The sequence below is a fragment of the Bubalus kerabau genome, chromosome 11, assembly GCF_029407905.1.
Source record: "Bubalus kerabau isolate K-KA32 ecotype Philippines breed swamp buffalo chromosome 11, PCC_UOA_SB_1v2, whole genome shotgun sequence".
Taxonomy (NCBI): domain Eukaryota; kingdom Metazoa; phylum Chordata; class Mammalia; order Artiodactyla; family Bovidae; genus Bubalus; species Bubalus kerabau.
In genome coordinates, this window is record NC_073634.1 from 34668612 (window position 1) to 34682949 (window position 14338).

The window sequence follows — 14338 nt, forward strand, 5'->3', positions numbered from 1 at the left end:
GTGATGAATTGGGTGAATTCTTTTTTTTTTTTTTTTTTTTTTGAGGTCCGCCAAATACCTTGAGATTCCTACATCTGTTAGGAGGTGATCTATACCTGAGAAAACTGCTAGGAACCTGAGTTTCCAAATTCTGGAGGGATCAGGTAGAGAGAAAAGATAAATGGTTCAGTTCTACTTACAGAGATGTAATTTAAAGGTTTCCTTCAATCCAGAAAACACAGATTAAAAGCCAATAATATTTCAGACAAAAACTCCAAACTATAACCATACTCATACATTTGCTCAGTTCTATGTGACTAATCCTTGATAGTCTATTAACAGTCTTGTGAGGCCATCAAGGTTTCCATTAGAATTCTTTAATTTCTTAGCCAGTTCAGTGGTTTGATCTGAAAGTTATCAGACACCTGTACATTCTTGGCAAAATGTCCATGTTATGAATCTTCTTTTTTTTAAATATAAATTTATTTATTTTAATTGGAGGCTAATTACTTTACAATATTGTAGTGGTTTTGCCATACATTGACATGAGTCTTCCTCTGGTGTACATGTGTTCCCCATCCTGAACCCCTCTCCCACCTCCCTCCCCATCCCATCCCTCTGGGTTATCCCAGTGCACCAGCCCTGAGCACCCTGTATCATGCATCAAATCTGGACTGGCAATTTGTTTCACATATGATAATATACATGTTTCAATGCCATTCTCCCAAATCATCCCACTCTTGCCCTCTCCCACAGAGTCCAAAAGACTGTTCTATACATCTGTGTCTCTTTTGCCATCTCGCATACAGGGTTATCATTACCATCTTTCTAAATTCCATATATATGCATTAGTATACTGTATTGGTGTTTTTCTTTCTGGCTTACTTCACTCTGTATAATAGGCTTCAGTTTCATCCACCTCATTACAACTGGTTCAAATGTATTTTTTTAATGGCCAAGTAATATTCCATTGTGTATATGTACCACAGCTTTCTTATCCATTCATCTGCTCATGGACATCTAGGTTGCTTCCATGTCCTGGCTATTATAAACAGTGCTGCGATGAACATTGGGGCACACGTGTCTCTTTCAATTCTGGTTTCCTCGGTGTGTATGCCCAGCAGTGGGTTTGCTGGGTCATATGGCATCTCTGTTTCCAGTTTTTTAAGGAATCTCCACACTGTTCCCCATAGTGGCTATACTAGTTTGCATTCCCACCAGCAGTGTAACAGGGTTCCTTTTCTCCGTACCCTCTCCAGCATTTATTGCCTGTAGGCTTTTGTATAGCAGCCATTCTGACTGGTGTGAAATGGTACCTCATTGTGGTTTTGATTTGCATTTCTCTGATAATGAGTGATGTTGAGTATCTTCATGTGTTTGTTAGCCATCTGTATGTCTTTGGAAAGATGTCTGTTTAGTTCTTTGGCCCATATTTTGATTGGGTAGTTTATTTTTCTGGAATTGAGCTGCAGGAGTTGCTTGTATATTTTTGAGATTAATTCTTTGTCCATTGCTTTGTTTGCTATTTTCTCCCATTCTGAAGGCTGTCTTTTCACCTTGCTTATAGTTTCCTTTGATGTGCAAAAGCTTTTAATTTTAATTAGGTCCCATTTGTTTATTTTTGCTTTTATTTCCAATATTCTGGGAGGTGGGTCACAGAGGATCCTGCTGTGATGTATGTCGGAGAGTGTTTTGCCTATGTTTTCCTCTAGGAGTTTTATAGTTTCTGGTCTTATGTTTAGATCTTTAATCCATTTTGAGTTTATTTTTGTGTATGGTGTTAGAAAGTGTTCTAGTTTCATTTTTTTTACAAGTGGCTGACCAGTTTTCCCAGAACCACTTGTTAAAGACATTGTCTTTTCTCCATTGTATATTCTTGCCTCCTTTGTTGAAATAAGGTGTCCTTAGGTGCGTGGATTTATCTCTGGGCTTCCTATTTTGTTCCATTGATCTATATTTCTGTCTTTGTGCCAGTACCATACTGTCTTGAAGACTGTGGTTTTGTATTAGAGCCTGAAGTCAGGCAGGTTGATTCCTCCAGTTTCATTCTTCTTTCTGAAGATTGCTTTGGCTATTTGAGGTTTTTTGTATTTCCATACAAATTGTGAAATTATTTGTTCTAGTTCTCTGAAAAATACCGTTGGTAGCTTGATAGGGATTGCATTGCATCTATATATTGAGTATTCCAGTCCATGAACACGGTATATTTCTCCATCTATTTGTGTCCTCTTTGATTTCTTTCACCAGTATTTTATACTTTTCTATATATAGGTCTTTTGTTTCTTTAGGTAGATATATTCCTAAGTATTTTATTCTTTCCGTTGCAATGGTGAATGGGATTGTTTCCTTAATTTCTCTATTTTCTCATTGTTAGTGTATAGGAATGCAAGGGATTTCTGTGTGTTGATTTTATATCCTGCAACTTTACTATATTCATTGATTAGGTCTAGTAATTTTCTGGTGGAGTCTTTAGGGTTTTCTATGTAGAGGATCATGTCATCTGCAAACAGTGAGAGTTTTACTTCTTTTCCAATTTGGATTTCTTTTATTTCTTTTTCTGCTCTGATTGCTGTGGCCAAAACTTCCAAAAGTATGTTGAACAGTAGTGGTGAGAGTGGGCACCGTTGTCTTGTTCCTGACTTTAGGGAAATGCTTTCAATTTTTCACCATTGAGAATAATGTTTGCTGTGGGTTTGTCATATATAGCTTTTATTATGTTGAGGTATGTTCCTTCTATTCCTGCTTTCTGGAGGGTTTTTATCATAAATGGATGTTGAATTTTGTCAAAGGCTTTTTCTGCATCTATTGAGATAATCATATGTTGTGTTTTTTTTTTTTTCAATTTGTTAATGTGGTGTATTACGTTGATTGATTTGCAGATATTGAAGAATCCTTGCATCCTGGCATAAAGCCCACTTGGTCATGATGTTTTTTTTTTTTTTTTTTTTTTGATATGTTGTTGGATTCTGTTTGCTAGAATTTTGTTAAGGATTTTTGCATCTATGTTTATCAGTGATATTGACCTGTAGTTTTCTTTTTTTGTGGCATCTTTGTCAGATTTTGGTATTAGGGTGATGGTGACCTCGTAGAATGAGTTTGGAAGTTTACCTTCCTCTGCAATTTTCTGGAAGAGCTTGAGTAGGATAGGTGTTAGCTCTTCTCTAAATTTTTGGTAGAATTCAGCTGTGAAGCCGTCTGGTCCTGGGCTTTTGTTTGCTCAAAGATTTCTGATTACAGTTTCAATTTCTGTGCTTGTGATGGGTCTGTTAAGATTTTCTATTTCTTTCTGGTTCCGTTTTGGAAAGTTGTACTTTTCTAAGAGTTTGTCCATTTCTTCCAAGTTGTCCATTTTATTGTCATATAGTTGCTGATAGTAGTCTCATGATCCTTTGTATTTCTGTGTTGTCTGTTGTGATCTCTCCATTTTCATTTCTAATTTTGTTGATTTGATTCTTCTCCCTTTGTTTCTTGATGAGTCTGGCTAATGCTTAGTCAATTTTATTTATCATCTCAAGGAACCAGCTTTTGGCTTTGTTGATTTTTGCTATCGTCTCTTTTGTTTCTTTTGCATTTATTTCTGCCCTAATTTTTGAGATTTCTTTCCTTCTACTAACCCTGGGGTTCTTCATTTCTTCCTTTTCTAGTTGCTTTAGGTGTAGAGTTAGGTTATTTATTTGACTTTTTTTCTTTTTTCTTGAGGTAAGCCTGTATTGCTATGAACCTTCCCTTTAGCAGTGCTTCTACAGTGTCCCATAGGTTTTGGGTTGTTGTGTTTTCACTTTCATTCATTTCTATGCATATTTTTATTTTTTATTTTTTTAATTTCCTCTGTGATTTGTTGGTTTTCAGCAGCGTGTTGTTCAGCCTCCATATGTTGGAATTTTTAATAGTTTTTCTCCTGTAATTGAGATCTAATCTTACTGCATTGTGGTCAGAAAAGATGCTTGGAATGATTTCAATTTTTTTGAATTTACCAAGGCTAGATTTATGGCCCAGGATGTGATCTATCCTGGAGAAGCTTCCATGTGCACTTGAGAAAAAGGTGAAAGTCATTGTTTGGGGGTGAAATGTCCTATAGATATCAATTAGGTCTAACTGGTCTATTGTATCATTTAAAGTTTGTGTTTCCTTGTTAATTTTCTGTTTAGTTGATCTATTCATAGGTGTGAATGGGGTATTCAAGTCTCCCACTATTATTGTGTTATTGTTAATTTCCCCTTTCATACGTGTTAGCATTTGTCTTACATATTGAGGTGCTCCTATGTTGGATGCATATATATTTATAATTGTTATATCTTCTTCTTGGATCGATCATTATGTATGTCCTTCTTTGTCTCTTTTCACAGCCTTTGTTTTGAAGTCTATTTTATCTGATATGAGTATTGCTACTCCTGCTTTTCTTGGCCTCTATTTGCATGGAATATCTTTTTCCAGATCTTTCAGTCTGTATGTGTCCCTTGTTTCAAGGTGGGTCTCTTGTAGACAACATATATAGGGGTCTTGTTTTTGCATCCATTCAGCCAGTCTTTGTCTTTTGGTTGGGGCATTCAACCCATTTACGCTTAAGGTAATTATTGATAAGTATGATCCTGTTGCCATTTACTTTGTTGTTTGGGGTTCGAGTTTATACACCCTTTCTGTGTTTCCTGTCTAGAGAAGATCCTTTAACATTTGTTGGAGAGATGGTTTGGTGGTGCTGAATTCTCTCAGCTTTTGCTTGCCTGTAAAGCTTTTGATTTCTCCTTCATATTTGAATGAGATACTTGCTGGGTACAGTAATCTGGGCTGTAGGATTTTTTCTTTCATCACTTTAAGTATGTCCTGCCATTCCATTCTGGCCTGAAGAGTTTCTATTGAAAGATCAGCTGTTACCCTTATGGGAATCCCCTTGTATGTTATTTGTTGTTTTTCCCTTGCTGCTTTTAGTATTTCTTCTTTGTGTTTGATCTTTGTTAATTTGATTAATATGTGTCTTGGGTTTATCCTGTTTGAGACTCTCTGGGTTTCTTGGACTTGGGTGATTATTTCCTTCCCCATTTTAGGGAAGTTTTCAACTATTATCTCCTCAAGTATTTTCTCATGGTCTTTCTTTTTGTCTTCTTCTTCTGGGACTCCTATGATTTGAATGTTGGGGAGTTTAACATTGTCCCAGAGGTCTCTGAGATTGTCTTCATTTCTTTTAATTCGTTTTTCTTTTTTTCTCTCTGTTTCATTTATTTCTACCATTCTATCTTCTACCTCACTAATTCTATCTTCTGCCTCCGTTATTCTACTGTTTGTTCCCTCCAGAATGTTTTGATATCATTTATTGCATTATTCATTATATATTGACTCTTTTTTATTTCTTCTAGGTCCTTGTTAAACATTTCTTGTATCTTCTCAATCCTTGTCTCCAAGCTATTTATCTGTAACTCCATTTTGTTTTCTAGATTTTCGATCATTTTCACTATCATTATTCAGAATTCTTTATCAGGTAGATACCCTATCTCTTCCTCTTTTGTTTGGTTTGGTGGGCATTTAACCTGTTCCTCTACCTGCTGGGTATTTCTCTGCCTTTTCATCTTGTTTATATTGCTGTGTTTGGGATGGCCTTTCCGTATTCTGCTAGTCCGTGTTTCCTCTTTATTGTGGAGGTTCCTCACTGCGGGTGGGGTTGGATGGGTGGCTTGTCAAGATTTCCTGGTTAGGGCAGCTTGAGTCGGTGTTCTGGTGGGTGGAGCTGGATATCTTCTCTCTGGAGTGCAATGAAGTGTCCAGTAATGAGTTCTGAGATGTCAATGGGTTTGGTGTGACTTTGGGCAGCCTGTATATTGAAGCTCAGGCCTGTGTTCCTGTGTTGCTGGAGATTTTGCATGGTATGTCTTGCTCTGGAACTTGTTGGCCCTTGGGTGGTGCTTGGTTTCAGTGTAGATATAGAGGCATTTGATGAGCTCCTATTGATTAATGTTTCCTGGAGTCAGGAGTTCTCTGGTGTTCTCAGGATTTGGACCTAAGCCTCCTGCCTCTGGTTTTCAGTCTTATTCTTACAGTAGTCTCAAGACTTCTCCATTTATACAGCACCAATGATACAACATCTTGGTTAATGATGAAAAATTTCTCCACAGTGAGGGACCCCCGGAGAGGTACACAGAGTTACATGGAGAAGAGAAGAGGGAGGAGGGAGATAGCAGTGACCAGGAGAAGAGGAGGAATCAAAACAGGAGAACACAAACTAGCCAGTAATCACTTCCCTATGTGCTCTCCACAGTCTGGATCCCTCAGAGATGTTCACAGAGTTACACAGAGAAGAGAAAAGGGAGGAAGGAGACAGAGGTGGCCAGGAGGATAAAAGGGGGAATCAAAAGGAGAGAGAGAGAGAGATCTAGCCAGTAATCAGTTCCCTAAGTGTTTTCCACAGCCTGGAGCACACAAAGAGATTCACAGAGTTGGGTAGAGAAGAGAAGGGGGAGGGAGGCAATAGAGGCGACCTGGTGGAGAAAAAGGAGAGTCCAAAGAGGGAGAGAGCAGTCAAGTCAGTAATCTCAGTCCTAAGTAAAAATGGGTACTGAAGATTGGGTTTTTAAAGGTACAAAATTGATAACAAATACCAAGAAGAAAGATTAAAAATCTAGAGTAGAGGTTAGATTCTCAAAAATACAATATTAAAAAAAGAGTCACAAAAATTATAATATATATATATATATATGAAGTTTGCTTTAAAAATAGGGTCTTTTTTTTTTTTTTTGCAAAGTAATAGTAGGTTATAAAACTGAAAATTAAAGGAGTAATGCTGCTAAGTCGCTTCAGTCGTGTCTGACTCTGTGCGACCCCATAGACGGCGGCCCACCAGGCCCCCCCGGCCCTGGGATTCTCCAGGCAAGAACACTGGAGTGGGTTGCCATTTCCTTCTCCAATGCATGAAAGGGAAAAGTGAAAGTGAAGTCGCTCAGTCGTGTCCGACTCTTCACGACCCCATGGTCTGCAGCCTACCAGGCTCCTCCATCCATGGGATCTTCCAGGCAAGAGTACTGGAGTGGGGTGCCATTGCCTTCTCCAAAGGGAGTAATAAAGGACTTAAAAATAAATTTTTAAAAATTAAAAAAATGATAATAGTAAAAAATAAATCTAGGGCTTTCTCTGGAGCTGTTGTGGACAGTGTGGGGTCAGTTCATTTTCAGATCATTCCTTGATTCAGCTTATACTTCTCAAGATCTATAGGCCCCTTCCTATGTAGTAGTTGGTGCTAACTACAGGGTTTTAATCTATTGCACCTGTCACTTCCAAAGCAGTTCTCTCAGTTTATTTTAGCTTCTGTTTGCTGGTCTCTTCAGTGTCTAATTTCCACCCTGACACAAGGGGGCGCTGGTGGTCACTTTTTTAGACTTGTTCCGTCTGCTTGGGGAGGGAGGAACACTGCAAACAAATATTACTGACATGTTACGGGAGTGCTCGCAGTGTCTCGGCCACACTGGCTTTGCCCCCGCTCACAGGGTATGTGCTTTCCCAGTCTACACTGCTCAGGCTCTAGGTTGCTCTGCTGGGAACTGTCTGAGGCAGGCCCTGAGTTGGATGCACTTCCCAGGTCTAAGCCGCTCAGGTTCTCGGGTACTCCACAAAGGCGCAGATTTGGTTGGGCCTGCATTTTGTGTCCTTCCCAGGTCCAAGCAGCTCAGGTGACCAGGGCGAGCGCAGTCGCCCTCAGCTGGGGGCTGTGTCTTATTGCCTCCCCCGTCCCAGCCGCTCAGTTTTCTGGGTGTACAATGGGCACGCCTTCTCAGGTGTGCCGTGTGTCTCTTCTGGGGAGCTGATCTCTGGCTGCAACCCTCCCAGTGGATGTTGACCATCCAGAATCCCAAGAAGTCTTGGTTAGCAATGAAGCCTGCTTGCAGTTTAGTAGCAGATGCCACTCTGGGGCCTAGATTGCCCTCTTCAAGCTCTGGCTGCCCCGCCAGCCTGTCTTTGGCAGGGGATGGGCTGGTCCGCAGCTGGCTAGCTCTGCTCAGTCCTTTGTTCTGTGAGTGGGCCTGGCGGTATCTTAGGTTAGGGCTTTTTGCTTTTTCATGGGATAGCTAGCCCATAGTCTGGGTTGCTATCTGAAATTAGTTCCCTCAGATTGCCCTTGGGGCATTCAGGCCCAGTCCTTAACCCTAAGCAATGCAGCCTGTGCCTCCCTGTTCAGTTCCGGCTTGCTAGTGGCAATGCAATCGTCTGCGCTGCTTCTCCACTGGGAGTTGCTGTTAGGCACGTAATCTGTGGGTTTATTATTTTTCCTCCCAGTTATGTTGCCCTCTGAAGTTCCCAGGCTCACCACAGACCCACCGGTGAGTGTTTCCTGGTGTTTGGAAACTTCTTTTTTAAGACTCCCTTCCAGGAATGGATCTCCGTCCCTACCTCTTTTGTCTCTCTTTTTATCTTTTATATTTTTTCCTACCTCTTTGAAACAGTGGGCTGCCTTTCTGGGTGCCTGATGTCCTCTGGAGCATTCAGAAGTTGTTTTGTGGAATTTGCTCAATGTTCAAATGTTCTTTTGATCAATTTGTGGGGGAGAAAGTGGTCTCCCTGTCCTATTCCTTTGCCATCTTAGGACCGCCCCTATGAATCTTCTTGAAGACCAAGTATTTTGGCAAAAAGCATCAGAGTACAATGATAACTTGGTAAATGACAAAAGACTTAAAAAGTCAAGGTTAAAGACTGATTATAATGTGACTGACAAGAAACTTGGTTACTGCTGTGACATACAATAATTTGAAGTAATTACTAAAATTAGACTGATGCCATTTACCATGATATACCAGGGTCTAGGAGTTAATATAATTTATAGAATACGTATATTACTGTTGTAACAATAGCGTACAATCTAAGAAGTTTTATTATCACTTATTTGATAATTCTTCCCATGTAATTTAACATACCAAATAAGCCTAATGAGTTTAATATTCTTCTCTCTGAGATGGAAAGAATACAAATATTTTGAGGTGTTCTAAGTACTCTTTGGAAAAACCTCAAAGTTAGCTAGAGGTCAAATGAACTTAATGTAGAATTTGATCTTTGGGATGTTTATCAAAAATATCAAAACATTGTAGAACACTTGATCAAGTAGAATGACAAGTTACTATGAAATAGTACCCATTCACTTAAACAAATACAGATCATTTAGAGGCAAAGACCTCCACACAGTCTCATACGAAAGAAGCTCAATATTTTAAGAAAACTTTGTCTTCTTAGAGGGAAAACTAAATTCAGATTTTGTACCACTTTACCTTTAAAATTCATTTTCTGAATTAAATTCAATTTTATCTTAGCTAATTCTGACCATGCACAAAACTCGGTGTTCTTTCTTGACAAATTGTCCACAACCTTCTCTATCTGTATTAATATGCCCCTCATTTTCTTTTATATTCAGAAACAACAAGTTCTAGGAGAAAACCAATTTTTTTTTTTTTTAACAAAACGCATTTCCTTTACTTATACCTCCCCCCCACCCCCACCCCCCCCGCGGAAAACACACATCCTACTTCCTTTCATACTGAAATGTTTCCCTTATAATTTTAAAACTTAAAACCTTAAACTCTATTGAAAACCAGGAACCATGGAACTGTGAACTGTGTGTCATACCAACACTTCTTGATTGGTACTTATGAATGTATTTTATAACCTCTAGAAACATATACACCTTCTCATAGAATTTCTTTCTTCATTGTGGTACAAGACATATGTTTCATAAACCCAACCATTCTTGGATTCTCATAAGAAGACAAAAGCGGTAAACTTTGACTTGGCCAGCAGTCAATGTTCCAGTATTTGTCCTAGTTGAAATGACCTAGATAGTGAATGATTCCTTGTAACTTAACTTAGTTTAATTTCAGGTTACCAAAATCTAGAGATACAATCCTTAAAAGAGATTTTCCCCAAACACAATTATTCTAAAGAGTTTACCTAAAAGCTCTTCATTTACTTCAGTTTTATTTACTTAAAAATTTTTGCTGACAAACTTTGTAACAGGAATAATAAGGCCTTATTTTATTTCTAGTAAGCCTAGGTACAATAAGTGAAGAAGGAAGTAGCAACCCACCTCTGTATTCTTGCCTGGAGAATCCCATGGACAGAGGAGCCTGGTGGGCTACAGTCCATGGGGTTGCAAAGAGTAGGACATGACTTAGCAACTAAAGAACTAGGTATAAAGGTATTATACTTAATCTTGAAGGCTCTAAAGACATGTTTGTATTAATCAAACCAACAAATGCAAGTTAACTTTAATACCAGATGGTAATTTAATATTGAATATTTCCTAGATCATGTGATCCTGAAGTTCATTTTGGCCAGTTTTTATATTTCACAGTATTTATATCAGCACTTAATTTCCTTTAAGCCAATTAACTAGAGCTCTTTTACAGATTAAATGTGACAATGCCACACATCTCTGCAATATACATATATATTTGTACAAACACAAACAACCACAGAGCCTCATAGTTGCCATTCCAAAATTTCAGCTATGAATCAAGTAAAACAATGGAAAACCCATAAGTTACAAAGGAGATTTAATTCAGGTTAGGTTTCTGGCAGATGGAACAAATCAAGGTCACTTCTTTAGATGGCTAAACCCTTTTTATTAACATTTATGGAAAAGACCTCAAAGACAAATAAAAATCTTAAGTGTCACGTTCCAAATTGGCTACCCACTTTCCTGAAATTTACATTTTAAAAAGATGGAGATAAGGGTTCCTGGAGAAGATCAGGTAGAATATTTGCATCTCAGAGGCATAAGAAAAGAGAGGCAGGTTTCTCCCAGGAAGACTTTGTTACCTTAAGGCCAGAAAAAAATTTTTCCTCAATACTCACAAGCCTCCTAAGATAAGTGGGAAATGTGTGGGGAATCGTAAAAGAATTGGGCTTTGGATTCTCTCTAGAGCCACACCTCTGGTCCTTTAAGACTAGATTTGTAAAAACAAGGAGAGTTGGTTTTTTCCCCCAAAGAATTGGGTGGCCACCTCAATGATATAAAAGGACTAACACACGCATTCACATATATGGAATATTTTCCTTTCCCTCATTTAGCTTAGAGAAGAGAGCCCCTGCAAAAAAAAGAAAAAAAATTGAGCTATGGTCAGTTTAGCCAGACTGGTGGCCTTCTATTTTGGTAATCCAATTACAAACACTTTTGAGGATCCTCCCTGAACTTCAGAAATTGTCTCATACAGCCCTCAGTGAGGACTTTGATCTGAAGAGTCTTGCCTACAGCCTCACATAGTCCCACTTCTAAAGTGAAAGACATTCAGTTCTGTCCAACTCTTTGCAACCCCGTGGACTATACAGCCCATTGAATTCTCTAGGCCAGAATACTGGAGTGGGTGGCCTTTTCCTTCTTTAGGGGATCTTCCCAACACAGGGATCAAACCCAGGTCTCCCGCATCACAGGTGGAATCTTTACTCACTTTCAGTTCAGTTCAGTCACGCAGTCAAGTCCAACTCTTTGTGACCCCATGAATTGCAGCATGCCAGGCTTCCCTGTCCATCACCAACTCCTGGAGTTCACTCAGACTCATGTCCATGGAGTCGGTGATGCCATTCAGCCATCTCATCCTCTGTCATCCCCTTCTCCTCCTGCCCTCAATCCCTCCCAGCATCAGAGTCTTTTCAAATGAGTCAGTTCTTCACATCAGGTGGCCAAGGTATTGGAGTTTCAGCTTTAGCATCAGTCCTTCCAATGAATTTGAGGACTGATTTCCTTTAGGATGGACTGGTTGGATCTCCTTGCTTTATTCTTTGGATCTAAATAAATCAGTCTTTCATTTCACTAGCAAAAGTTTTGTTCAGATCATACATCAACTTATTTTTTCTTTTATTTAAGACAAATTTAACATAAGTTTAGCCCCCTGTGTTTCCCTGGGCTTCTTGCCCAGATCCCTTAGGTCCTGCCTAGGAAATGCACCAGTGCCCCTTAGGACTCTTAAGTATTAAGTGAAAACCAGCTCAAATAAAATTTTTAGGATCATCACCCAAAATTGAGATTTGAATATCAGAAGAACTCACAGGAACATCTGAGGACTACCAGAGAGCTGGAGGGGCTCACTGGGCCCATGCTGGTACCAAGCACCAGTTTCAGGCAGATTCCAGGTGTCTTCTAGCCAGAGTGTCAGATACCCTGCCAGCTATACCAAGCATATGTCAATGAAAATTAATCAGTCAATCTAAGGAACAAATGGAAAGAAAAATTTGAGACAAATTTGAGGGTTTTAACACAGGATGAGCATCTCAGAAAACTGAGAACTGTTCTACCTGTTAGAAGTCAAGGCAGAGTTATATAAGTTATTCGACACAGAGGTCTACACATTAAATGGCATATTATTGACAATTTACATTCTCCAGATCTCAGCAGCCCTTTACAAGTCAAGAAGCAATATTATCCTTTAAGGAATTGTCTTATCGATGCTAGGAGAATGTTGTTCTTCATTGTTAAGCAGGTATTTTTGCTGATGGGTGAGGTTTGGTCAATACATAATGCAGACACATAAAACATAGTGTGTGGAGAGAGGAAGTCAAAGGACAGAGAAAACTTTATGTTCAAGTTTTTCTTGTCTTGCCAAAAAAAATGAGTTTTATTTCAAAGTCCCTTTTAAAATCTGCCAATGACAGCTATTCCCATCTCAGCACCCTCCCAATTAGTCACCATTTCTGAATGTTAGCCTCTGTTACTCTCAGTAACTGGCCTTTGAGGAGAAAAGAAGTGGAATCAAAAGAGTAAAGAACAGTCAAGAAGAGTCTTGGAGCTTAATTGTTCTCTTCCTGGTCTAGAGCATGCTTATTAATAGGTCTCTAAGTACACAGTTACAGCCCTGGTGATATATGTGAACAGGTGGGTTCCTGAAGGCAGACTCATTAACCCTGGCAATGTTTAAGTCCAGGAGAGGAAAGGAGGTTGTATTTGTTTCAGAACAAATGAAACTTTCCCTCAAATCATACCTCATCTAAACTGTTAAGGTTTTGGAAGAGAAAGAAAACTTAGTAAGCTTAATTTTGCATTGTGGAAAGGGAAGGATGAAGTTGAACCATTTGAAAATACATATTTTATATATTTATCGAGCTTCTGTTATAAACACTATAGTAGGCACTGGAAACGAAGTGCTGAAAAAATGGCCATGGTCTTCAGTCCTTACCCAATTCACAGTCTATAGGGATGACATACTTTTAAGTATTTCCTGATGCCAGCACAAAGCTCATTTGACTATTAGAAGTGTTTCCTGCTGCTTTACCAAAAGTAAAACTCATATTTTCTCATATCCATCCATATGGTACCCAGCCTGCTGTTGCTGCTAAGTCACTTCAGTCATGTCCGACTCTGTGCAACCCCATAGATGGCAGCCCACCAGGCTCCCCCGTCCCTGGGATTCTCCAGGCAAGAAGACTGGCATGGGTTGCCATTTCCTTCTCCAGTGCATGAAAGTCAAAAGTGAAAGTGAAGTCGCTCAGTCGTGTAAGACTCCTAGTGACCCCATGGACTGCAGCCTACCTGGCTCCTCCGTCCATGGGATTTTCCAGGCAAGAGTACTGGAGTGGGGTGCCATTGCCTTCTCCGATGGTACCCAGCCTAGCTCACCTCAAATCCATTATCCCCTTCTCACACTTATCCCTTTTGTGTGTGTGGAGGGGGGGGCTTTGGTTTGAGGGGTAGGGAAGTATTTCAGAATCATTATTATTTGGGCTCAAACCAAGGTGAATCATCACATTCTCTGAAAGTGAAGTTCCTGAAAGTCTGGCTTCCATCAACCATCAGTTGGCCAATTTGGATTTTTCTCTTGAGAAAAAGAATCAGTCAGCAGGTATTTGGGGAGCATTTCTGTTTTAATCTTATGAAGATAAAAGTTAAGTCCCCTATGAATGTACTCTTTTTCAACTTTTTGAATGGCATACTTTTATTTCAGAGATCCTTAAGTTAAACTAAATTTAGTGTCAGGATCCAGCTATGGGAGCAAACTGATGAATTTAAATAAACTGTCTTGATGGAAGATGAACTATAACTATGGCATACCCTTCCTTCGTCTATGCCCAAATATCCTGATCTTTATGAGAAGCTTCTCTTGGCACTATCCGGCTATAGAGTTCTTCCAACTTCATATGGTTTCTTGAAACTCAAGCCTCAAGAACATATTTTCTTCCTTCTGACAGACTATGGCTTCTGAAGTGCATTTGTCCAAGGGTAAGACATTAGCCTGAGAGGCTGGCCATGTTAAATGAGGTCTTGTAACAGATAGGATCTAGGGAGAAATGGGTGAAAAAGAATAATGAGTTTATTAAATGGCAGAGACCAGGTATTAAGCATTCCCTGTATGCCTTATTTACACACATACATGTAACCCCTACACTATCACCATGAGGCAGC

General features: G+C 39.3%; 1 protein-coding gene across 17 annotated transcripts in view; it reads right to left on the reverse strand.

Moving 5' to 3' along the window:
- LOC129623048 (uncharacterized) overlaps positions 1 to 14338 on the reverse strand; it is a 367755-nt gene that overhangs the window by 17773 nt on the left and 335644 nt on the right. For 16 of the 17 annotated variants that reach the window (XR_008700300.1, XR_008700301.1, XR_008700271.1 and 13 more), the window contains one exon: positions 10212 to 14213. The exons of the other annotated variant lie outside the window; for it this stretch is intronic. Coding sequence is in view for 1 of the 16 variants with exons in the window: in XM_055540057.1 (XP_055396032.1) it covers positions 14164 to 14213 (50 nt within the window). In the remaining 15 variants the exon portion in view is untranslated. Of the gene's footprint in view, positions 1 to 10211; positions 14214 to 14338 lie in introns of those variants that run through there. 17 annotated transcript variants of the gene reach the window in all.